The 26,971-nt window shown below is 41.1% G+C and overlaps 1 protein-coding gene across 1 annotated transcript in view; it reads left to right on the forward strand.

Annotated features, from left to right (window-relative positions):
- The first annotated feature begins 6,809 nt into the window (after positions 1-6,809).
- acd (ACD shelterin complex subunit and telomerase recruitment factor) overlaps positions 6,810-26,971 on the forward strand; it is a 37,528-nt gene continuing 17,366 nt past the window's right edge. The window contains exons 1-7 of the mRNA XM_067997839.1: positions 6,810-7,046; positions 18,525-18,649; positions 20,300-20,390; positions 21,314-21,393; positions 21,487-21,531; positions 22,642-22,685; positions 25,034-25,215. Of these exons, the coding sequence (XP_067853940.1) occupies positions 6,939-7,046; positions 18,525-18,649; positions 20,300-20,390; positions 21,314-21,393; positions 21,487-21,531; positions 22,642-22,685; positions 25,034-25,215 (675 nt within the window). The 5' untranslated portion in view covers positions 6,810-6,938. The remainder of the gene's footprint in view (positions 7,047-18,524; positions 18,650-20,299; positions 20,391-21,313; positions 21,394-21,486; positions 21,532-22,641; positions 22,686-25,033; positions 25,216-26,971) is intronic.

The raw sequence follows: 26,971 nt of genomic DNA on the forward strand, positions 1-26,971 counted from the left end.
TTATCTCCTTACATTATAGTTTGTATTTTGAATTTTTTTCCAATCTTTATTGTACCACCTGTTTATTTGCAAATAAATAATTAAAGCTAATTTTAATACAATATGAAAAGTGCATATAGCCGTAATTATCGTAGGTGTTGCATTATGACCAGTGGTAACATAAGAGCCGATTTTAACCCGACCCGTCTGGTGGAAAAGGGGCGGTGTGAATTACCCGAACCAATCTCCCTTCCTATCCGCGGGTTACGATCTTAATCTGTTCTTCTGATGGGACAAGAGGGACACCCGCCGGTTTAAATATGTAGATCGGGCTCTGGTGACATCATCTGGGCATAACTGCAATTTTAACCAAAGCCTGCATGGGGAAGCTGTCGTGGCTTCCCCAACGGGCCAACCTGACGGCAAGAGGAGCTGGGGCCAGAAGATGCCCAGAAAGGTAAGTGGATTTTTTTTAGTTTCCTTGTGGGCCAGGAGGAGCAGGACTACTCCCCTGGCCTCCGCAAGGAAATCTTGGGCCTGCGAGGCCCTGCTGACTTCCCCCCACCTCCTAACCACTTACTTGAGTGTTAGGGACCGTTCCTTCAGGTCCCTGGCAGCGGCCTCCTGCCGCCCGAAATCCTGCTCCCTCCAGCCGGCCAAGTAGCGCTTACCGGCGGGATCGGGCGGGAGACTGGCATGGCCCATGCAGATGAGGCCTTGGAGTTAAAATATCCCAGGCCTCACGCTGCGGAGGTCCAGATGCTTTGCTGTCTATCTCGGCCCCCCGCCCGCGTGACTACCAGCTCCGAGTTAAAATTGGCGCTATAATGTGATCAGTGACAAACGTGCAGTAATCCATGCAGTGTAGTTTTATTTTACTGCATGTTACAGAGAAACAGCAAATCCTTATAGACTCATATCACCTACTCAGGAATGTGTTGTGCTATGTAACGTATATAATGATGATGCCTTTCAACGGTCTTAAAACAGTTTAATTTGCTTTTATGCTATATCTTGTCAACTAAAATTGTGCATATGTATATGTGTGGATGCATTTAATTTATGTCTCATCAGTAGATCCTCAGAGTTCTGTTGCCAAAACAATGAAATCAGGAGAATCACTTTATCTTTGAAAACATTTCATCAGAGGATAATGTTAATTGCAAGAACAAACACAAACTCTGAAGAGCTGGTAACCATTTAGGGCCGTGCAGGAAGATTAGATCAAAAGAAATATCATATCTTGGAACAATCCCTAAAACACAGAAAATAGACATTCAGTTGTGTTTAATTAATTCTTTGCTAAAGTGTGCATCTGCATGTAATTAATAAAAAAAACTTTTCGGAAAAATAAGGGCATGTCTTCAATTTCACTCCAGGAGGCAAAGGATTCCATGGCAATGGTCTCCAAAAAAAAGGATTTTTTTGGTCATAATTTGCACAGGAATGTCTAAATGATATTTATTTTTGATGACTGAAGTTCAGGTATAAATGGTTAACATTCAAAATAAATGGATTAGTGCCAACCTAAAAATAGTGCACAGAGGAATATGCTATGATTGCATCGGGTATACGTCATCAACTGGAAAATATGTCCCTACTTTTTCCCCAACTTTTAATTTCTAATTTTTTTTCTCCCATAACCTTTCAAGCTCATCAAGCTATACGCATTTCCCTGACCTGCTCCCAGACTTCTGTAGACACTGCTCCACAACCAGACCCTTTGATGTCTGAAGGCATGTTTATTTTCCCTCCCTCCCTGTTGGAGCGAATCTCTCATCTGCCCTGCACCCCCAACAATCAAAGCCTGGATCTCAGTAAGCCATAGACCAAATCCCATCACTGGGCATACCACTTTAGAAATGCCAGTGCGCTACCAGACACCATGGGGACGATTATCGTCTCACTGCAGTCTTGTCTTTTAACACGAGTGGGAAAGTAGCGAGATGAAAACTGGAACAAAAAACTTACTGCTGAGTTTCTGACTAAGGTCTGCTCATTGTGAGCAGGCCACGATTTAGGATCCCAACTGCAATTTTGGACTTCCAATGGGTGGAGTGCGCACTGCATAAGCCTTATCCAGTGTAATTAAACATAGAGTGGCCAAACCAGTGGTCTATATGGGGACTGCTGGAGGCTGCTCGGATAACGTGACTGTAATTTTTTTTAACTGATTTCTGTGAACTAAGAGAATCATGAATGCAAGATAGGCAAGCTTAGACTTCAGTAGCATAACTATAATCCTCACTCGCTTGGAGAGGGCGAGAGGCAGAAGCTTGGAGAGGGAAGAAAGAGCAAATGAGAGGCCTGAAAAGAGGAAAGGGGAAGTGAAGCAGAGGACTAGAAGAAGGTAGAGGAAACAAGGCAAAGGACTGGAAAGGAGAAGTGTGTAGGCATGAGGGAGAGGTTTGGAAATAAATCTATATTATAAAATAAATATATAACTAACATTGTATTTGTACATCAGATTTTTAAATATTAGTTTGAACAAGTCAAGTTTGAACAAGTCAAGTCACAGGATATGAAGCAAAGTGGTTATAAATTATTGGAGAAAATGAAAGCAGATTAAAATGTGAAATTCACAAAGACAGGAACAGATCAGGGAGGCCATTCAGCCCACTCTTTCGTAGAAATCTACAGTCCACCCACCACTAGCATCTAGATGCTGCTTGAATAATTCCATAGATTTTGCTTCCACTATCTGGAAGACCATCCAGTATTAATCGCTCTTTACATGAATAAATACTTCCTGATATCAGTCCTGAACTTGCCTTTTACCAGATTGTGCCTTCGTTCTGCAGTCATGGTGTAACTTGAAATAGTTGTCAGGATTTCTATTCCACTTAATCTCTATGTGCCTTTATAAGATCCCTTGTCTCTTTTCAAAGCCGATGAGTCCAAACGTTTCTAACCTTTCTTCATAACTCAGTCTTCTGACGTTAGGATCAGCTTTGTGGCCCTTGTCTGCACTGCTTCCTAGCCTTGCAATGGATGGCAAACTTTCAGCAGGGTTTGATAAATGTCACGGTTTTACTTGCTGGATTTTTACTTACATGCATTAAAAAAAGTTGTCAAGAAAATACAGTAATCATTTGCTCAAGGCTGGAAGCATGGAATCTGACAAAATGATAATACATCCCTTCATTAGTAGATAAAAGGAAGATGTAGCACATCAATATAATAATACTTAATTAGAAGAAGCTGCAAAACTAGGTCATGAAAACTGCAAAAGCTGCTTATCAGTCTGCAGCACTATCGGTACAATGCTAATCAGTGTTATGGCTTTAAGCGATAAGGCTCAAAACTCTTAAAAAGGTTCAGGATACTTAAACTATTCCAGGTATTGAAATCTAACTGTTGAAGAACCCATATAGTGTGAAAACATAAAAGGCTCATTAGCTAGCGAACTTAAAAATACTGGGACATCATAAATATTTTTGAAGTCGAGTTATTGCAACATCACAAATTCAATATTAGAGTAATAACTGCAGACTTATTACTACAGTTTTTGGCAACTTTCTCTCCTTTTGTTTACTCCTTTTCTGAAGGTATTGATTCCTCGGTGGGGTGCAGGTCAAGGGCACCAGTGGCAACTGTCAGTGTTTAATGCTGATATCAGTGTTGTGAGGCCTGGTTCATATGTCAGCATTTGCTGACAAAAACAGGGTGGACCAGACCTCCTTTTCCTCAGGGCCGTTCCTTCCATTAATGGAAGTGGTTCCGACCGCTGCATACTGTAGGCGGGGATTTCCATGAGAGCAGGAATTCCCGCCTATAGTATGCAACAGCCAGAATCTCTTCAAGTGGTAGCAGCACTCAGAAAGAAAGAAAACATCCGAAAGCAAACGCACCCCTTAGCATCCATCTTAATTATACTTCCCTTGGGTGCTCTCCTTTCGATTGTCCTTCTCTTGGGTGCACCCTTTTAATTTAATTTTTCTCAGGTGGCCCCTTTTAAATTTACTTGTCTCAGGTGCCCCTTTTTACTTTTACTTCTCTTGGGTGGTCTCTTTATTCTACTTCTCTGATGCGCTGCCTTTTAATTTTTACATTCTCAGGCCCTGGCCTTTAACTCCTGTAAAGGTTTGGTACTTCCGTTTTGATTTAGCTTCTCATAACTGTTTCCCTTTGGCTTTTACTAATTTCAGGTGTTCTCCCTTTAAATTTGCCTCTGACTATTACTTAAAATACATAAAAATTTCTTAGGCTGGTGTTTCCCTTTAATTATTTTTGGATTCCTTTTTCTGTACTGGTACTGGGACAAAGGAAAATCAAAAGGGTATCTTCCAAAATCTAATTCAGCCATCAAACATGAATAGATTTCAAAGGCACACAATCTGCTTGACAGCCTTTCCTGATAAAATATTTATACCTGCAAAACAAAGCAACGTCTTATAAAGTGAGTGATAGTCTTTCACCCCCCCCCCCCCCCATGGGTCACTAATCCCAAACAATTAGTTTTGGCTCCTTCTCACAGCCTGGTAATCAATATTAACTGTTTCTCATACCTAGATGAACTGTGGCCTGGAAATCCCTGGGACCCTGCCCTGCTGGTGTAAGTGCAGCGGAGTGGAACGCCCACCCTTGCCCAAGGCTGGGACTGGATCATATGCATAGCTAGGGCAGCCCTAGCCGATTCATCTTTCTAAAGCAGACCAGAATCCCCCCGAGGCCCAAATGGGCTGAAGATTTTTTTTTGTCCTTGGCTCCCACTGGAGCAATTCTGACTAGAGAAGGTAAGTGATCCCCTCCAGGATCGATTACCTTATTCCGGTAAAGGTTTGGGAGGAAAGAAAGAAAGAATGGATGAACCTAATAGCAACATCTTAATATAAACTTCTTCCTAGGCAAAGTAGTGAAAAATCCCAAATGCAACAAAATGTCCTAAAGCGTTTTATGGGGGTGAGAAAATGACTGGACACGAGAGTGGCAAAGAAAGGATTAAGGATGATGATCGAAGGAAAGATTGAAGAAGCTTTAAGGAGGTTATTGAAGTCAAGCAGAAAGATAGCAAGATGGAAGAGTTTAGGAAGATCATTCCAGAATGTAGGGCCAAGACAGCTGAAGGCTTTGCACCAAGTGGGAGCAGGGGGGATGGCGGATGGAAAGGAGAGTCAGAAGAGTGGAGGGTGTGTGATGGAGCATAGAACAAAGACATGGGGCTCAACTTTAGGGGGCAATTGCGGGTGCGTTGGGGGCAGGGAGTCTCCGAAAATCACGGAAATCCCATTTGGGTTCAGAAGCCGGTTCCAACCCGCCAACTTCCGAATTTCCCAGGAACCCAACTGTGTGCGCGCGCGTGACCCGAAAACGGAAGTTCCGCCAGCTTTACAGTTAAAGAGCCAAATGTAGCTCATTGAGGTACTTAAGGCACTTTACCTGTGACAGATTAAGTGATTATAATAGTGGTGAAACCAGGCGTGAAGGGCCGGATCAGGGAAAAAGAAACTAAATAAATTACATAAAACACCATAGAAGGAAGTTAAAACAGAAAATGAGCCTACCTTTGCACCATGCTCTGATGTCCGATGTCTCCCTCTCCGATCTCCCCCCTTTCCACCCCTGATCTTCCATTCTCCCACCTGATCTTTCCCTCCTCCCCCCCGATCTTCCCCTCTCCTCTCCCGATCTTCCCCTCTCCTCCCCCGATCTTCCATTCCCTCTATTCTCCCCCCCCTGATCATCCATTCTCCCCCCAGATCGTCCACTCTCCCCCCCACCGGTCTTCCATTCCAGTGCCGGATGACATCTCGCTCTCTCTCTTTCTCTGCCCCCCCCCCCCCCCCCCCACCGTTTTTTTTTTAGAGCTTGGTTGGGAGAGGGCCCCTTTGTTGGTTTTTTTAAAATTCCCCAAGAACACCCCGGAGAGCAAGGGAATATCCGCCCCCCCCCCCACCCCCCCACCCCCCCACCGTTGTAGCTCCCGACGGCAGCCAGCCTGTCAATCAGGCTGGCTGCCAGGCGTGAAACCCTGGGAGAGGACGTTAATCATCAGCAATCAACATGCGATCGCGTTGGAAACGGTAAGTTTTGTTCATGCAGGTTTGTCATACGCACCTTCACCCCCTCACTGCCATCCCGCCTCCTTTGCAAAATCGACCCCAATGGAAGGGCAAGGCCAAGGAATTTTAAATTGATGTGTTGGGAGATGGGGAGCCAACGAAGGGTGGTGAGGGCAGGGAAGATAAGGGAATGGGATTTAGTATGAGGTAGGATATGGGCAGTAAACATTTGGACAAGTTGTGAAGGGTGGAGCTTGGGAGGCTGGCAAGGAGACCGTTGGAGTAATCACATCTGCAGGTGATAAAGGCTTTGAAAAGCTCCTTAAGGGTTTTGCTGACAGCAGGAGTGAAGGCAGGCGATGTGGCAAATGTAGAAATAGGCAGTTGTGGTGGTGGTGGTTCGGATGTGGAGTTTCAGCTCAACTCAGGGCTAAGCAGAATACTGAGATTGCTAGGGATAGGCAGAGTGGTGGCGCTAAGGTGAAGAGTTTTTGGCACGTGCTAGGATGGCTTCAGTCTTGTCAATATTGAGTTCAATGAAGTTCTTTCTCATCTCAAACATTATTGCCTAAATTGGGAGAACACAGTGTTAGGGGAATTAAGGGTAATGAATACTGTATATGTTTATAAGGTGTATTTACTTTTTAAAAGTGTACTAAAGTCAGAATAGGTTTATTTATTAGTACCGAAATTCGTGCCTATCAATCATATTCCGTGTCATTTCGCAAGTCTAATAAAACTGGACATTTAATAATTATTCTCTAACCTCCACAATCTTCCTTGTCGTTGGACCTATCACTGCGCACGCGTATTACTAGGACAAGCGAGTCGCACTGCGCATGTGTTGGGAGAAGTGGTGGAGTTTGGGGCCTGCTGTGGCGGAGGAGCCGCACGGGCCTTGTTTGGCTGCCTTGGTAACGGTGCGTGGAACATGTGGACTGCACCGGGGACCGAAATATGAACTCCCACAAATCGTACATCGGACGGCCCTGGATTGCGGAGCAGCTGCTGAGATACGGACCAGCCGAGAGCCGACACAGGCCGGCTCCAGCTCAAGTCATTGAGGTAAAGTAGCCGATATTGGGAGGGAGGGAGCGAGCGAGCGAGCGAGCGAGCCTCTTACTGTAGCTTAAATTCAGCAGCAGGCAGTAAATAGTGCCACACACCAAGCTTTGTCACTCACCTCACCAACTAATAAAATCTGTTTAAGTGGTAAAAGGTTGTTTTTCAGACTGGAGGGAAGTATACAGTGGTGTTCCCCAGGGGCCAGTATGAGGACCACTGCTCTTTTTGATATATATTGATGACCTGGACTTGGGTATGGAGGGTATAATTTCAAAGTTTGTAGATGACACTGAACTCAGAAATGTAGTAAACTATGTGCAGGATGGTAACAGGCTTCAGGAGGACATAGGCAGTCTGGTGAAATGGGCAGATACATGGCAGATGAAATTTAAAGCAGAGAAGTGATGTGATGAATTTTGGTAGGAAGAATGAGGAGAGGTCATATAAACTAAATGGTATAATTTTAAGTGGAGTGCAGGAACAGAGACTCCTGGGGGTATATGTACACAAATCTTTGAAGGTGGCAGGACAAGTTGAGAAGGCTGTTAAAAAAGCATTTGGGATCCTGGTCTTTATTAATAGAAGCATAGAGTGCAAAAGCAAGGAACTTATGTTAAACCTTTATAAAACACTGGTTTTAAATACTCAGCTGGAGTATTGTGTTCAATTCTGGGCACTACACTTTTGGAAGGATGTCAAGGCCCTGGAGAGGCTGCAGAAGAGATTTTCTAGTATGATGCTAGGGATGAGGGACTTCAGTTATGTGGAGAGACTGGAGAAGTTGGGGTTATTCTCCTTGGAACAGAGAAGGTTAAGGGGAAATTTGATAGAGGTGTTCAAAATTGTGAACGGTCTAGATAGAGTAAATAAGCAGAAACTGTTTCCAGTGGCAGAAGGGTCGGTAACCAGAGGACACAGATTTAAGGTGATCGGCAAAAGAGCCAAAGGTGACATGAGGAAATGTTTTTTTAAGCAACAAGTTGTAATGGTCTGGAATACACTACCTGAAAGGATGGTGTAAGCAGATTCAAAAGGGAATTGGATAAATACTTGAAGGGGAAAAAATTTACAGAGCAATGGGGAAAGAGCAGGGGAATGGGACTAATTGGATAGCTCTTTCAAAGAGCCAGCACAGGCATGATGGGCCAAATGGCCTCTTCCTGTGCTGTAACTACTATGATAAGTGCCCTGGAATCCCTTGTACATTAAGGAACCTTTATAAATGCAAGTTGTTTAGAATACAGCACTCTTGGGTGTCCGAGTATTGGAGTTGGAGGTCTGATCTGTATTGAGCTTAGCGAAGGCTGTGGTGTCATATAAATGCAAGTTGTTGTGCCTGCTAGTGGGGAAAGCAAAATTGAAATATCCCTGGTCCCCTGGTTGTTGGTTAAGAGGAGCTATTGGTGGAGTTCTGGTAGCATGCTTCTGATGTGTATTGTCAGTTTGACTCAGTTAGTAACACCCTTGCCTCTTAGAAAGTTTGGAGTTCAAACTCCACAGCAGGACTTGAGAACAGGATCTAGGATGGCACTCCAGTGCAACATTCAATACCTAGAGATTGCACTATTGTTAGATACTGTTTTTTTTTGCCATACCAAACAGTGCTTTTCTGGTGGTTTAGCTGGATGTTACAGATCTCAGCACAATTTGAAGAGAAGCAGAGTTCTCCAGGCCTGGACTCCAGGGTGTCCAGTCCAACATTTTTTCTTCAAATAACACCGAGCAGATTATTTGGCCATTGTGTCAGCCTTGGCTCTGGTAGCATCTGTCTCTGATTCAGAAAGTAATGGGTTCAAACCCCACTTCAGAGACTTGAGCACATAATCTAGGCTGATACTTCAGTGCAGTACTGAAGGAATGCTCACTGTTGAATAAGATGTTAAACCATGTCAATTAGACATAAAAGATCCCACGACACTATTTGAAAAAGAGGAGGGGAGTTCTACTGGTGTCCTGGCCAATATTGATCCTTCAACCAACATCACTAAAACAGATTACCTGGTTATTTATCTCATTGCTGTTTTTAGGACCTTGCTGTATTCAAATAGGCTGCTGTGTTTTTTTACATTGTGAAGTGAGTATACTTCAAAAGTACTTCATTGGGTGGTGAAGTGCTTTGGCACGTCTTGAGAATGTGGGAGGTGCTATTTACATGCGTGTTCTTTCCTTCATCTAATTTCTCTTTATGGGATCTTGGTGCAAAATGGCTCTGCATTTCAAAGTACTTTGAGATATTTGGGAAATGTAATAAGGAACTAAATGAAAGCCTTCCTTTTGCTTGCCCAGTCTCTTGGTAGCAAAGGTGTGAATTTAAGCTGGCTGAAGAATGGTGTTATCAAACCTAGCATGTAAAATCATTAATCAAAGAAGTGCAGCCATAAGTTACCAATGGGAGTGTACTATATACACCCAAACAGTCAGGGAGATAGAAAAGCAAATATGTAAGCAAATTTCTGAGAAGTGCAAAAACAATAGGGCAGTAATAGTAGAGGATTTCAACTACCCTAATATTAACTGGGATAGAATCAGTGTAAAAAGTATAGAGGGCACAGAATTCTTAAAATGCATTCAGGAGAACTTTTTTAGCCAGTATGTGGCAAGCCCAACAAGAGAGGGGGGAAGTTCTGGACTTAGTTTTAGGGAATGAAGCTGGGTAGGTGGAAGGGGTATCAGTGGGAGAGCATTTTGGTGTTAGTGATCATAATTCAATTAGATTTAGCTTCCTTATGGAAAAGGACAAAGATAGACCAGGAGTAAAAGTTCTCAACTGGGGAAAGGCCAATTTTACTAAGCTGAGATGTGATTTAGTAAAAGTGGACTGGAAACAGCTACTTGAAGGTAGATCAGTGTCAAGCAGTGGGCGGCATTTAAGGAGAGATAGCGAGGGTTCAGAGCAAATATGTTCCCACAAAGAAAAGGAGTGGGACTCTCAAATCTGGAGCCCTCCTGGATGTCAAGGAGCATGCAGGGTAGGATAAGGCAAAAAAGGGAAGCTTATGTCAGATACCGAGAGCTCAATACTGCAGAAAGCCTAGAGGAGTATAGAAAGTGCAGGGGTGAAATTAAAAAGGAAATTAGGAAAGCAAAGAGAGGGCATGAAAAAATATTGGCAAGGAAAACCCAAAGATGTTTTACAAATACATAAAGAGCAAGAGGATATCTAAGGAAAGAGTAGGGCCTATTAGAGACCAAAAAAGTAACCTGTGTGTGGAGGCGGAAGATGTGGGTATGGTTTTTAGTGAATACTTTGCCTCTGTCTTCACAAAAGAAGAGGACGATGCAGAGATTGCAGTTAAGGAGGAGAAGTGTGAAATATTGGATGGGATAAACATAGTGAGAGAGGAAATATTAAGGGGTTTAGCATCTTTGAAAGTAGATAAATCACCAGGCCCAGATGAAATGTATCCCAGGCTGTTACGAACATAAGAACATAAGAAATAGGAGCAGGAGTAGGCCATCTGGCCCCTCGAGCCTGCTCCGCCATTCAACAAGATCATGGCTGATCTTCTACCTCGACGCCATTTTCCTGCACTATCCCCATATCCCTTGATGCCTTCAATATCTAGAAATCTATTGATCTCTGTTTTGAATATACTCAATGACTGAGCCTCCACAGCCCTCTGGGGTAGAGAATCCCAAAGATTTACCAGCCTCTGAGTGAAGAAATTTCTCCTCATCTCAGTCCTAAATGGCCTACCCTTTATTCTGACCCCTGGTTCTAGACTCCCCAGCCAGGGGAAACATCCTCCCTGCATCTACACTGTTAAGCCCTGTAAGAATTTTTTAATGTTTCAATGCGATTACCTCTCATTCTTCTAAACTCTACAGAATACAGGCCTAGTCTACTCAATCTCTCCTCATGTGACAATCCGGTCATGCCAGGAATCAGTCTGGTGAACCTTTGTTGCACTCCCTCTATGGCAAATATATCCTTTCTTGGGTAAGGAGACCAAAATTGTACACAATACTCCAGATGCGGTCTCACCAAGGCCCTATATAATTGCAGTAAGACATCTTTACTCCTGTACTCAAATCCTTTTGTAATAAAGGCCAACATACCACTTGCCTTCTTAATTGCTTGCTGCACCTGCATGTTAGCTTTCAGTGACTCTTGTACAAGGACACCCAGGTCCCTTTGAACATCAACATTTCCCACTCTCTCACCATTTAAAAAATATTTTGCATTTCTGTTTTTCCTACCAAAGTGGATAACTTCACATTTTTCCACATTATATTCCATCTGCCATGTTTTTGCCCACTCACCTAGCCTGTCTATATCCCCTTGAAGCCTCTTTGCATCCGCCTTACAACGCACATTCCCACCTAGTTTTGTGTTATCAGCAAACTTGGAAATAATACATTTGGTCCCCTCATCCAAATCATTGATAAAGTTTGTGAATAGCTGGGGCCCAAGCACCGATCCCTGCGGTACCCCATTAGTCACATCTGCTAACCTGAAAAAGACCCATTTATTCCTACTCTCTGCTTTCTGTCTGTTAACCAGTTCTCAATCCATGCCACTATGTTACCCCCATTCCATGTGCTCTAACTTTGTTCACCAACCTCCTGTGTGGGACCTTTTCGAAAGCCTTCTGAAAATCCAAATACACCACATCCACTGGTTCCCCCTTATCTATTCTACTAGTTACATCCTCAAGGAACTCCAATAGGTTTGTCAAACATGATTTCACTTTCATAAATCCATGTTGACTCTGCCAAATCCTATTATTATTTTCTAAGTGTCCTGTTATCACATCCTTTATAATAGATTCTAGCATTTTTCTTATTACTGATGTCAGGCTAACAGTTCCCTGTTTTCTCTCTTCCTCCTTTCTTCAGTAGTGGTGTTATGTTTGCTACCCTCCAATCTGCATGAACCATTCCAGAATCTATAGAATTTTGGAAGATGACAACCAATGCATCAACTACCTCTATAGCCACCTCTTTCAAAACCCTGGGATGTAGATCATCAGGTCCTTGGGATTTATCGACTTTCAGTCCCATTAATTTCTCTAGTACTCTTTTTTTACTAATACTAATTTCTTTCAGTTCCTCATTCTCGCCAGACCCTTGGTTCTCTAGTATTTCTGGGAGGTTTTTTGTGTCTTCTTCCGTGAAGACAGACACAAAGTATTTGTTTAATTTATCTGCCATTTCCTTATTCCCCATTATAAATTCTCCTGTCTCTGTCTGTAAGGGACCCACATTTTCCTTCTCCAGTCTTTTCCTTTTTACATACCTATAGAAGCTTTTACGGTCCGTTTTAATGTTTCTCGCTAGTTTACTCTCATATTCTATTTTCCCTTTGTCAATTTCTTGGTTCTTCTTTGCTGATTTCTAAAATGCTCCCAATCCTCAGGCTCACTGCTTTTTCTGGCAAATTTATATGCCTCTTCCTTTGATTTAATACTATCTTTAATTTCTCTTGTTAGTCACGGTTGGACCACTTTTCCTGTTGGGTTTTAGTGCCTTAAAGGAATATATATTTGTTGCAAATTATGTATTAATTCTTCAAATGCTAGCCATTGCCTCTTTACCGTCATATCTTTTAATGTAGTTCCCCAATTGACCACAGCCAACTTGCACCTCATACCTTTGTAGTTTCCTTTGTAGATTTAAGACCCCAGTTTTGGATTGAACTACATCAGTTTCAAACTTAATGAAGAATTCTATCATATTATGGTCACTCTTCCCTAAGGGCTCCTTTACAACAAGATTATTAATTAACCCTTTCTCATTGCACAATATTAGATCTAAAATAGCTTGTTCCCTAGTTGGTTCCTCAACATACTGATCTAGAAACCATCTCCTATACATTCCAGGAATTCATCCTCCACAGTATTAGTGCTAACTTGGTTTGCAAGAGAGGAAATAGCGGGGGCTCTGACCATCATTTTCCAATCCCCTCTGGCTACAGGTGTAGTGCTGGAGGACTAATAACGTTGTACCGTTATTTAAAAAGGGAGAAAGTGATAGACCAAGTAATTACAGGCCAGTCAGCCTAACCTCGGGTGGTGGGCAAATTATTGGAAAAAGTCCTGAGGGACAATATTAATCGTCATTTAGAAAGGCATGGATTTGTTAAGGGAGGGTTGTGTCTGACTAACTTGATTGAATTTTTTGAGGAGGTGACAAGGAGGGTTGATGAGCGTAGTGCTTTTGATGTAGTCTACATGGATTTTAGCAAGGCTTTTGATAAGGTCCCACGTGGCAGACTGGTCAGAAAAATAAAAGCCCCTGGGCTTCAAGGGAAAGTGGCAAGTTGGATCCAAAATTGGCTCAGTGGCAGGAAGCAAAGGGTAATGGTCGATGGGTGTTTTCGTGACTGGGAGGCTGTTTCCAGTGGGGTTCTGCAGGGCTCGGTACTAGGTCCCTTGCTTTTTGTGGTACATATCAATGATTTAGACTTAAATGTAGGGGGCATGATTAAGAAGTTTGCAGATGATACAAAAATTGGCCGCGTGGTTGATAGAGAGGAAGAAAACTGTAGACTGCAGGAAGATATCAATGGACTGGTCAGGTGAGCAGGAAGGTGGCAAATGGAATTCAATCCAGAGAAAGGTGCGGTAATGCATTTGGGGAGAGCAAACAAGGCAAAAGAATACACAATAAATGGTAGGATACTGAGAAGTGTAGAGGAACAAAGGGACCTTGAAATGCATGTCCACAGATCCCTGAAGGTAGCAGGACAGTAGATGAGGTGGTTAAGAAGGCATATGGGATAATTTCCTTTATTAGCCGAGACAAAGAATATAAGAACAGGGAGGTTGTGCTAGAACTGTATAAAACACTAGTTAGGCCACAGCTAGAGTATTGCGTACAGTTCTGGTCACCACATTACAGGAAAGACGTGATTGCACTAGAGAGGAGATTTACGAGGATGTTGCCAAGACTGGAGAATTTTAGCTATGAGGAAAGATTGGATACACTGGGGTTATTTTGTTTTGAAAAGAGGAGGCTGAGGAGAGGTTTAATTGAGGTGTATAAAATTATGAGGGGCCTATTTCCCTTAGCAGAGAGGTCAATAACCAGAGGGCATAGATTTAAAGTAATTGGTAGAAGGATTAGAAGGGAGTTAACACTTTTTTTCACCCAGAGGGTGTTAGGGATCTGGAACTCTCTGCCTGAAAGGGTGGTAGAGGCAGAAACCCTCATCGCATTTAGAAAGCACTTGGCTATGCACTTGCAGTGCCGTAACCTACAAAGCTACGGACCAAGAGCTGGAAAGTGGGATTAGGCTGGATAGCTCTTTTTCGGCCGGCACAGACCAAATGGCCTCCTCCTGTGCCCTAAATTTCTATGATAATCTACCAGTTTGCAGATCTTTTCCTATAGCTCATGTTTGTTTATGCGATTGATTGGTAAAACATTTGCAATTATTTCATTGTCTCTACCTGTCCTAGTTGCTTCCTTTTTCAGCTGCTTACAGACTGGGGATGAATGTTCAGATACCAAATTTGCAGGCACCAAAATGCTGATTCCTTGAAGGCCAAGTATCAGATGGCTGAATATGATCAAAAAAAGCTTCACCAAACTGCCAATGGTTCAGATGCAAACTGGAATTAGAGACCAAGGAATTGGATTTGTATAGCAGCACTCCTATCCCAACTGTCAGGCAGTTGGATTTCTGCACATTCTCCCCCATCTGTTGCAATTAGATTTCTACAGTTCCTAAGGTTGCCAGGTAATTGGATTTACAATACAGTTCCACAATCAAATTATAAATGATTTGTCTTGGAAAAAAAAAGTGGTGCCTTTAGGCAGTGGTGGATTTAACAAAACCACAGCACAGTGGACAACGTTATTAAAAATGTAACTTTATGTGCTGCACAAATTAAATCATTGAGCAGAGCAGACACCAAACAAACTTTTTTTTGGGAACAATGAATCCCTGGGACCCTAGATTTCATCTTTAAAAGTCTCTCCTGAATTTTTATTGTAGTGCCTCACCATCTCTTAAAATGATGCAATACTTTGAATGGCAGGAAGACACGTTAACGCTTCTATCCAACTTTGGTTGCGTGTTTGAGGACCTACAGGGACTAAACCAGAGGAAAGAGAAACACTGACAGATTATTTCACACTATCATGTGGGCCATGTTTTGTTTATGGGATTTCTTGTGCTTGCTTGTGTAATTAGCTCAGTGTATCAGTGTGTGATGTAATTGGCCTATCTCAAGGTTTCCTGGCCTTGATCTAGTTTGTCCGTGTTAATTTCAGTCCCTGTGGTATATAATGAAACATATACATTACTTACTGAAACATAAATATACTTTTCTCCTCTTCTTTAAATGCTGACTAGTTGCTGAGGTACAGTAAGGTTCCACCGGCTGGTCGTTCTATGGTAATTCGTGCAGGTGTCCATTATTGATCCTTGAATTTCCGTGGTGTGTTGACCAGCATTTGACCACAGCTGAGCCTGATCTGATCCTGAACCGCACACGCGCACTGGATAGTGCATTTGGTTGGAAGCCTGGCCTTTCTTTGACCTCTGGGACCAGGGTTTGAATCAACTGAGGTTCTCTTGTCAGCTGCAAGAATATTAAATGAAATGAGTTGGGGCAATTTCGAGGCGTAGTCGACCCAGTTTCTTATGGGGGGGGTGGCGAGGGGGGCGAGGGGAAGAGGTGACCTCAATGTTGCGTGACTAAGATCGTTTAATTCAGCGCAGACCAGGGAATGAACCTGGGTCCTGCTTGGTCTGAATAGCTGAATGACTAATTTGTTAAGCCGTTGGGAAGTGAATACAGTTCAAAGCGAACTGTACACATTAAAGCTGAAATATACACAAAAACATATACCATATGTTGAAAATGCTCCATTATATACTTATGCATGTAGTATACTGTACTCTGAAATGTTTATTCTATGTGGAGAAATATAATATCCCATTTTAACATAGAAACACAAAAAGCAGAAAATTAACAAGCATTCTGAAGAATTTCAAAGTAAAATGTTTATAAATTCTAATCCATAATTAAATTTGAGATCATGACCTCTCAAAATTGAATTATAGTTTATTTTGGATAAAGACATGAAGGGAAATGTCATGTTATTCATTTCAGTGAGAGGCTCAGACGGGATACAAATCTCGGCTTATGATTTATTGATTTTTACTGTGTAAAATCATAGGCATGACACCTCACAGGCAGAGCCACTATTTCGGCGACTGAATAAGTTAAATTTTAAGATTTTGACTGGTGTTTTGGGATTGTATCGTGCAACTCCCTCCATTTTTTTCATAAGACCTCAAATCAGTAGCTTTGGTCATAGGATTTTACCATAGGTTCCATTCTGGCTGGGAATGACTTATTTTTGTCAGCGCAATTTGAAAGAAGTAGAAAAAATGAGCGAATTGAAGAAGATTAGTTGTTTCACCAAGATGAGGTAGGATTGAATTTTTTTTCTTTACAAGAATGTGTCTGCCCCTTTCCCTCACCCATGTGTATGCTTCAACCGTAAGAAATGCCTTTTTTCCACATAGGATCAGAAATTCGGTTTTGATCTCCATCATCTCTACTTCACTCCATGGTCTTAATCAGCTTTTGTTATTCTGTATTGGCACCCTTCATAGTTTTGTAAAGTTTCAGATTTGTAACTGGCAGTGTATGAACATTGGAAAGTAATTGTGATAGTAAATAAATGCCATAAGTGAATCACTCCTGTTCAGTCCACACGCCTGAGAATTGAGGTGAGCTCTCTATAGACTTACCCCAGTGATGTACCTTAGCCTCAAATCTCCATCTCTGAAAAGTGCACTATGTTGCAACATTTCAGTCTCACATCAGTTTGGTGCCATACTGGTCAATTTTGTGTTGTGGACTTGTGCCTGCTTGGAATGGGATTGAGGTCTAACTAAATTTACCTCACTTATGACCCTAACATTTGCTGGAGAAGAGAGTCAGGCCATTAGTCTGTCTGGGTTCAAACCTAAATTGTAGTGATGGCAATACATTTTGACCCTCATTGCATGTTTGTTATATTTCTTTTTGAAAACGCATGTTCAAATTGGGTTCATTTAACCAACTTGGTTTGGATTAGAATTTCTGATTTGACACTGCCCTGTGGATGCAATATACTCTGCAGCTTATTTAATAACAGCTACAGAAATGGGACCAGATGCTTGCTAACAGCTCATGCTGAGCTGAAGTAAGCAGCCATCTGCGAGTCTCAATCAGACTTCTGTTCCTGTTTGAATCTGCAATGGGTAGTTGAATTTTTGTTGAGTTTTCTGTATTAACATTGAAGTATTCTATTAGTGGAAACACTGTTTGGGATGCAGTTGTCAGCACAATGTATGTATTGCAGTTCATTCAGGCTTCAAAAATGTATTCTGCAATTAATGAGCTGATATCATAACCTCCGTAATGTGATCCAATTATTTTTCCAATTAAATTGTGCAAACATATATTGTCTACAAAAATGCTGTACCTTAAACTGTACATACTAAACAGTAGACAGTTGTAGACATAACAGATACTGTACTGAATTTCAACAATGTACAAAAATCATCCATCAAATGCAATCCTAATGGTTTTAGCTGTTAAATACGTTAACCTGATAGATTGTAAATTGCATTATGCTTGCCAGCCAGTTGGGATTTATGCTGATGTGCACATTGATATCTTGTAATAATGGCCGAGTGTCTTAAGTGTTCAGATTATCTGAGCTTACGACTAATCAAGTGTGGGTGCAGACTGTGTTTGCATAATTTGTTGTGCATTTGTTTTATGTCTGTGCTACATGTATTTATTGATTTGGATAGAGCAGGGACTGAAATCTCTGAATTTTGTGACAGAAATTTGAGTATCTTCTCTTAACCATATAAATTTTTGATCGAAATGTGCATCCTCGGCTTTTTTCCATAGTCAGGTGCCGATGATATTTTTGATGCCGAGTACAACTTTATTCATAATTGTCCACCCTTAATTACTCCTGCATAATGAGTTTGTACACCTAGCAATTAGAATGTTGTCTCCATGTTGACTTGTGTGAGGGAACAGCTTGGCTGTTGTCTTGCTATCCTCTGAGATGATGCTTAAGATATTATGCTGTCAGGTATTATTGATGGGTCTGTGTAACTGTTCAGAAGAATATATTGATTTGAATCGTAAGTCATGCCATAGAGGTAGCACAAAATATAGTACATTTTAGGGAGGTACTGGTTATCTTCCACAGAACAAAGTAATTGGGAGTAATTTAATTTGGAGCTGTTACTGAAATTGAATAATATTAGATTCCCTGTCTAGATTTAGTGCTCTTTACTATATATGTTTTCAGGAATCCTGCTTTCCTCAGTCATACATTTGACAATTTGATACTATGTTAGTGATTAATCATATTGAGTTATGGTTGTTTGACAAGTGGAAGCTTTGTTGTGAAATTGATACTCCCAAATGTCAGATTAGTAATTGCAAAATGAGTTTTTAGAATATGAACTTAAGTGAGGCTCAGTTACATTTGTGGGTTTCTTTATAGTTTGTTCCACCTGAGAACTGGACGAAAGAAGCCGAGTATGACCCTGCTGCCGTTGTTCACCTGTCAGATCTCAAACACTACATTAAAGCTGTGGTGACAAAAGGAGCCAAACGTGACCTGGAGCAGTAAGTGATTACAAATAAAAATCCAGATTTCTGTTGCTTTATGTAGTAACTGCATTTTAGTGAAAGATCAAGAAAGTGACTCCAATTTTACCACCAACTCCTGAGGCAGTACAGCATATAGTCTATGCAAAAACATCCAACTGTACTCTATCTATTTCTACCTGTCAAAAAAAAAATCTATCTAGCAATCATCCGTCACACTTGAAAAGTGTCACTCCTCAATTTGTCATGCAAGAAAGTGTATGTTATACTTGCACTTGCTTGGTTCAAATGCCACATTCAACAGCAACAAATCACAACTGAACAGCTAGGTAATCTGACAATAAGCAAAAAGAGCATCTTTAAAAAAAAAAGGGAAGAGAATTTAAAAAGAAAATAATCATCAATAGTAAGCCTCTAATTGACCTTAGTTTTAATTGTTTCCTGCCTTCTGCCATTTCCTGCACTGTGGCATCTCCCGATGGGTTTTCCGGCCTTAAAGTTGTGCCCTATAACACATATTATTACACTTGTGTAACACAGACCATTGGTTTACTCCATGCAATGATGACATGTCCACAGCTTAAATCTCTGTCTCTCTTTTTTTCCATCAGTCCATTGTTGTTTGATCCATACTAATAATGTGGTCACTTTGGACCAATCAGGTCTTGGCGAATCAATTCAAGGAAACTTACAGCACAACCATGTTGCACCCTAGCCTGCGTGTGCTCTGTTCTCTCCCCAATCTGTGTCTGCTCCCTTACCCCTGCCCACAGTGCTCGTTCTCCAGGTTTTCCACTTTCTGATGGCCTCGGCACTTTATTGCGGCTACCGCCTTACCTTGCTTCGAACTTTCCTCCTGCTTGCACCCAAGTCTACTCTCCTCACACTATTTAAAGAAAGGCAGAAGATTTACTGCTGAAGGCTCACTCACATTTTGTGTAAATAATTGATAGGATAAATTGAAATATTCCATTGGTAACTGCACCTGTGTAACGTACTCTTATCCCACTTGTATGGATTCTAAGTACGGGCCACTCATGGAATATCTTTTCTGTATTTGTGTAACCTTGCTTCAGTTGGTAGCAATCATGCCTCTGAATCAGAAGGTTACGAGTTCAAGCCTCACCAGAATTTGAGTGCGTAAGCTGGGCTGACAATCTAGTGTAGTACTGAGGGAATGATGCGTTCTTGGAGGTGCTGTACATTGAATGAAATGTTAAACCGAGGTCCCATTTACCTTTCAAATAGATGTTAAAGATACCGGCCAATATTGCTCCCTCGACCAATATTACCATAAACAAATGAATTGCCTATTCATCTTATTGGGTTTTTTTGGGTTATGTTGGTGTCTACATGACAACAATCACTGCACCTAAAGTGATTCACTGTAAAGTGCTTTGAGGTGTTTCAGTGATGTGATGTGATAAAGGGGCATGTAAATGCAGTTTTTTAAAATTAAAATTTTTAATGTTATCTGACTTAAGTGTTTGTTTTTTAATGGTTTAGACCATACTTTATATAAACTAAGTTCAGACACTATAGATTCATGGACCAATAGAAATGTGTATTTTTCATTGTAGAGTGTTTCTTAGATACCTACTGCTCATTGCATACACTGTGGTAAAAACTCATATATCGGTTACATGTATATCTGTTCTCAATTTTCAGGGAGGAGGAGGATTATACATTCAGTGATATCAAAGACAAAATTGTTATTTTGAGAAAATTCAATGTTCAGCTCAGATTGGAATTGGAGCTGGTAAGTGATGCTTAATAGTACATTAATGATATTTGAGCTTAATTTTGGCTTTGACTTAGTGTAGTAGGTGGGCCAGAGGTCACTCCGAAGCCCCACGAGCCTGTCCAGAAATTCTTGTAAAGGTAAAAATTTAACTAAAACAATAGTGAAGTATTTTTAAAATGATTGAAGATTTTGTTTAGATGCATAAAGCTTGTTGCAGTGAAATAATGCTTTCAGGCAACAGTACAGCATGTTGGAATGTCATTGCAGAAAATCAGTGAGTCTTGAGATTCAAGCTTCTAACAGCAGCAACTTGCCTTTAACATAATAAATGTCCTAAGGTGCTTTGCAGAGGAAGTGGTGCTGAGCAGTAGTAAGAGTTAGGAGAAATAACCTAAAACATGGCTAAAGAGAGAGATTTTGAGGAAGGTGGCGAGAGAAGTGGCTAGCTCGAGCGGCTTAGGGAAGGAGTTCCAGAGTAGGAGCATGATGGCTGAAGGCTTTATCCCTAATGATGGAGCAGATGGTGGGATAAATGCACAGGATGCTGAGAATGGGGGAGGAGTAGCAGGCTAAGGCAAGTTGAGACAAGAAAGTTGCATTAGTTGTGGCGGTGTGGATGGATAGATGGAGAAAGGGTCAGAGGAGATGGTTGGTTGTTGAGAAGAGGCGCCTGGGATTGTCTTTACTCTCTAGGATGATCTAGGAGTAATAGGAAGATTTGACTCTGGACGACCTGGCCAGTCATGCACCAGATGTGCTCAAGTCTTGTGATCCTTAAATTTAAGGGTGCAGAGATCTTGGTGGGGTGAGATTTCTCAGCACAGCGATTTATCAATCTTGGCTATGTGAACATATACGTCCACCCTATCCATTAGATGCTGCAACCTCATGAACCGCCTTCTGCAACTCCCAATAATGCTTCATTTTTTTTCTTTCAGAAAGATTGTGAGTTCTATCTTGTAGTTCAGGAGTTGAAGATCCTGCCAGCAGAAACGGGTTTTGCTGATGCATGTTCCTGGTAGGACGTGATCTGTGTATCTATAGCATTACAGTACTTTTTATAACGGGTTTTTGTTAAATAGGTAAAGTTTCAAATGCCTTCAAATTTCAGCAACTTGGATCCCGCTGTGCAGAAGAAGTTGAGAGAGTTATGGCAGTAAGTAAACAGTCTTTTTAAAGCTTGTGAGCCTTCCTAGGAATTTCATAGGGATAAAAGTGTAACTGAAATAATAATTGGTGAGAGGGCTTCATCAATTCCACTGTCAGCTGATCTCTCGGAGGGGCCAGGGATGGGTGACTGCCTCTGAGTTATTTGGAATTCTGTTCCTCAACCCTCCACTTTGCTACATCTTTTCCTACCTTCAGAATTTCTCTTACAATCTATCTCTTTAACCAAGCCTTCATTCACCCCCATCCCTAACTCCTGCTTGATGTCAGTTTCCCTCCGTTTCTTTTTGTGAAGTATCTTGGCACATTTTGCCATGTTAACTTGCTGTATATGTGCAAATTGTGTCACTGTTGTTTGCTTCCCATTATAAAAGCCAGCCTGAACCGAATAAAGGAATCACAGGACCATCTCTTGTATCTTTCCACATTGCTCCAATCCAAGACATTTTAGTACCAGAACTCACCAAAGGGTTCTTCGTACTTGATATACCACGATCTTTATTTGATTGTCACACTAGTTTTGGCAATCCCCTGTGGAAACAGTTCAATTAAGATTTTAGTCTGAATATAACTCCTGTTTACGTTTTAAGATATCAGCCTATTTCAGAAATCATTCTTTTATCTGATTTAGGGTGGTGAAGATTCTAATGATGGAACTAATCCAGAGACACAGCACATTGGTTTATCAGTGTGCTGTGCTACAGAAAGTACAGTTTTCCCAAATGAAAACCTCTGTCTTAACTAGCCTGTCAGGTAGAGGCATAATCAAGTCACTTTCCCAAAGGAGAGAAGGAAAATTGCAGGATAAACGAGCCCTGGGCATTCTTGCATCATTTCTGTGGACCGTTCATTGAATGGCATTGATGGGAAGCCTTGAAGCATGTTGGAAGGAGCCCTGAAAAGGGGAAAAATAATAAGAATAATGAGCACTACTAATTTTCCTCAAAAGTCTTATCAAACTTTTTCAGATTTCAAAATCAACAGGTCTTTATTTTCATATAAAATCATGGTTCTTCAATGATTGTATAAAACAGAATTAGAAAAATGTACAAGATTACTGATTGATGAACTGCAACTTAACACACTCATAATTTTACAGAAGCCATGTGGATAACATGACAGCGCAAGAGGGGACATTTTCTGGTAAGCTTTCTGTTGATTATTTTTCCCTGTTAGATACGCTACCACATTTTTGATAATAGTTAAATTATGTTTTATTCTGGTAAAGTTTGGTTTTAAAATATGTAGCTGCTAGGACAAAAGCACTGATGTCAAAATCCACATCAATTCAGTGGTCAAGTGATGCACAGCTTCAGCATGTAACTTGAGTGTAATTGGATTCTCAGTGTAAAGTTAAATTTCGAATATGGAAACACCTGCATTGGATCCTTGTTTTCTTTTCAAAACTATAATTGTATGTAGAGGAGACTTAAGCATGTTTTTGCATATACCAGTTCTGTTTTAGTTTGTGCTGGAAGGAAATAGCTTTATCAGGACTATTTGAAATTTTACAGCAGAAATCAGTGCTTAAATTTGTAGATATTTTTCTAATGTTTTTTGTGAATTTTGTACTCGTCAAAGTGAGAGGTGTTAATGCTGAGGAATGGAACACTTTCCATGTCAGGCAGCCAGTGTCAGCATCAAGCTCTTCTTGGTCAAATGTAGCACTGTTAGATGTCCCAACAGTGTGCCCAGCCCGACCCAACCGTAGAGAAGTTTCCACGACTACATTACTGTGATTTTTTTTTTCCTTTTCATGCACTAATTATCCTGTGGTCTCTGGGGGAGGGTGCCAATTAACACTGACTATGCGGCACTTTTATGGGCCCATGCTTACCAGTTACTGGATTGAGATGGCCCAAACTAATTTAATGTACAATCCTTAGAGGCAAAGTAGACTTCTGTGCCAGTAGCTTGAGCTGGAATTGAATTCAGATCTCACCACCTCACCACCTAGTCCCACAATGGATTTGTTAAGAAAGTGAGTTCACACAGTCAATCCTGATCTCAGATGTCCACTCTGGTGCTGAGTGGAGGTGTGGTTCTTCCTCACAGGGAGTTAGATAAGCCATTTCATGTGGCTCTTGTACATCTTGTGGCTGACTCAAGAATGTCATTGGCAGAGGCCTGGTAGAAGGCCACTTGGTCAACCCCTCAGCCTACAAAAGTGCATGATGACCTGAGGGCACAATTTTGTTTTTTAAAGTAAACTTGGAATCATATTTTAAATTTTGCATTGCAGTGTATTAGTGCCAAATGTTTTTTGGTGTGGGAACTATATTGGGAACACACAGAACTACAGTGGAAAATGAATCCCTTACTAAGAACAGCAAGTGCTTGCAGTTTTTTTTTAAAAAAAGTACAAAGTGCCCAATGTTTTTCCCTCTTCTGAATGTGCTGACTGATGCTGAGTGCAGTTTCAGTCACTTGCAGCCTTCCGTTACTTTGCCCAAGTGGATGCTGCTGTTGTGTGAGGCTAGACGGTGAGTACCTGCAGGCAATTCAACTGCAGGTCGTCACTGCTCCACTTGATTCTGTCCTCGTCCCACCTTCATTTGTGCATTTTTCAGCAGGGGCCAATGGATAACAATCAGGACTGGCAATCATGGTTGATTTTCCCCCTCCCCATTGTATCAAATTGTAGCGTTCTAACTACTAAGGTCAGTTAACTCGGCACAGACCAGGAATTAAACCTTGACCCCCTTTTGGTTTGTATGGTTTATTACTAAACTGCGCAGTCCCTTTATCCATGTAGCCATCAGGAGCGCTAGGCTACATCACACTCTGCTGAAAAAGATGAAACACTTATTAAAATTGAAGCCCAGGTTGATTACAGGATGAGCATAAAAAGAAACAATTAAGTTTCACTGGTTTATAATCTACACCAGTTTGTTGCAAATCAATTTAGAACATGATTTTCAAATTATTTTTCACCGTATGCTATATTTTAGGTTTTTATTAAGTTTTGGTTATCCTCAGGGCTCAGTAGTAAAATGCCAGTGTTTCCCATTGTGGAATATTTTAGCTGACAACTGAAATACTTGCACTGCTCCTTCATTAATTCAGAGATGTAAACAAGCTGTTTCACCACAGGATCATAAATCCCTATGCTTACAATGACTTCTAACCTGGAGAAAAGATTGTTTATTTTGAAACAATTTCTGTAACCTAGTCTTTTTTTTTTCCCATTTGCTCCTGGCATCCATGATGCCTTCTGTCCAGCGCAAGGACATTTCCATGAGCATAGTTGTTCCCATCTGGTAGATGTGTCTGAGAGATGCATCATTTAAACAATGAGAGATTGGACACATGCCTGCCACTTTTGCTCAGGGATGACCTGACCTGGACTGGCAAATCAATGTTTCTTCAACAAATATTAATGGCACGTCACATTTAATGGTATCTTGTAAATAGACTGTGTAACTAGGAAATGGTAGTTTTGCTGGTAATCAGTGACAGAATAAAGTCTTTCATTTATGTTGTGTCTTTAGATGTCAGTCTCTCAAACCTGATAGATGCGGCAATGGAGGATGAAGTTAATTCATTAAAAACTGCTGTTAAACTCTGCCTTGATCTAACTGATAGTTTCAAAGCTTCAGCATCTACATCATCCATTTTGTTACCATCAGTCAATCAAACTACAGGATGGAAAGTTATGGGCAGAAAAAATGAGGTACGGTATTTTCCATTGTTTTCTCATTTATTTTCAGTTGATGCTATTGTGTGTGTTGCATAAAAAAGCAGAGTGAGGAGGATTAGAGTTCAGTCTGATTCCAGTGGATTTTAAAACTTCGACCTGGGTTCATGTTCAGTCCAAATTGATAGAATGAAAGTCTTCTAGAACTCTGATGACTGTAAGGGTCTGAAGTAAAATAATTTGGGTAAAGTGGTCACAAGTGTGGGAAATATAAATCTTATATTTGTGAGGTAGAAGTTCTTCAATGGTTCTTCTATAGTTGGAATCAGGGCACACTGCTAGAAGAGCAAAGAGGAGTTTGCTGTGCGTCAGATCCAACAAAGGTTTGTTGCTAACTGCATTCCCGAGATAGATAGCTGGCAAGTATTGTTAGCTTCCATTTGTGATGCTATAATAGGGAAAGGAAACATGCAAATTACCAGGTTTCTGTAGGCAAAGCAGATGAAGAATTTATCCCCCACCCCCATCTTCTTCCTACCCTCCCTCGGAAAGAGCTTAACCTCTGTTTGTTCCTTCCACCTGACAGTATGACCAAGCTCAAGAACTTGTTATGCGAATAATTGTCAGCCCAAGTCTCCCCTCCCCTCGAATCAATGCTCTCTCCTTTTCTTGCTGGAAGCATTGACTTCTTACTGATGTTTGTTTCCCTGGTGTATAGTTCCACTGAGGCTAGTTGTTTTCCAGTACTTTTCGCAAGTGAGCCTTGATATTGTGGAGATAGACTATTCTACCATGGGCGCATCACAACCTAAGCCTGATCCGTCTTCGTTCAATGTCCATGCATGCACGCTTCCAGCAGGAAAGGAATCAGAAGTGGGAAACCTGGCTGATTTTCCCCTCCAAAACTTAAGAGCGCTGAATCCAATTACTACCCCACTGCTGAGATCAGAGACTAGGGATCAAACCTGGTACCTTCTTGGTATGGCTTAGCTACTCACTGAATAAACCTGCAGAGTTATCAGGGGCTCAAGATTGTGGTCTATCAGTTTGTACCACAGTGCTTCAGATTGCATGTGTTGCTAGGTTAAGTAGTTTTATTTCTTCCAGCATTTTCTCTAAAATCGTAGTGTTTTGGAATTAAGGAGGCCATATGGCCTATTGTGTCTATGTCGGCTTTCTGAAAGAGCCATCCACGTACTCCCATTTCCCTGCCCTTTTAAATTTATCTTGTTCAAGTATTAGTCAATTTCTGTGATAAAAGGTATTATGGATTCTGTTGCCACCAATGTTTCTTGTAGGGCATTTATTTCTTAGGAACTCTGCATATTAAAAGAAATCCTAACTTTGTTCTTTCGGTAATGATCTTAAATGTATGCCTTCCAGTTACCTACTCACCAACCAGCAAAAATGGTTTTTTCCCTATTTGCCTCATCAAAACCCTTAATAATTTTGGACACCATTGTCAGATCTCTTAACCTTCTCTGCTCTAATGAAAATGATCTCCAGTTTCTCTAGTCTCTCCTCAAAACTAAAGCTTCTCTCTCCTGGTATCATAGCAAATCTCTTCTGCTCCCTCTCCATGGTTTTGACATCCTTCCTAAAGTAAGGTGCTCAAAATTAGTGTGTACAGGACTCCTTTGATACCCAGTATGTGAGAAGCCCAACAAGAGAGGAATCACTGCTGGATCTAATAATGGGAAATGAACCAGAGCAGATAAGGGAAGTAAGCTTAGGGGAACATCATAATATCATCAGGTTTAAATTAATGTTTGGGAAAGACAATAAGTAAGAC

This window comes from Heptranchias perlo, chromosome 16 (assembly GCF_035084215.1).
Source record: "Heptranchias perlo isolate sHepPer1 chromosome 16, sHepPer1.hap1, whole genome shotgun sequence".
Classification (NCBI taxonomy): domain Eukaryota; kingdom Metazoa; phylum Chordata; class Chondrichthyes; order Hexanchiformes; family Hexanchidae; genus Heptranchias; species Heptranchias perlo.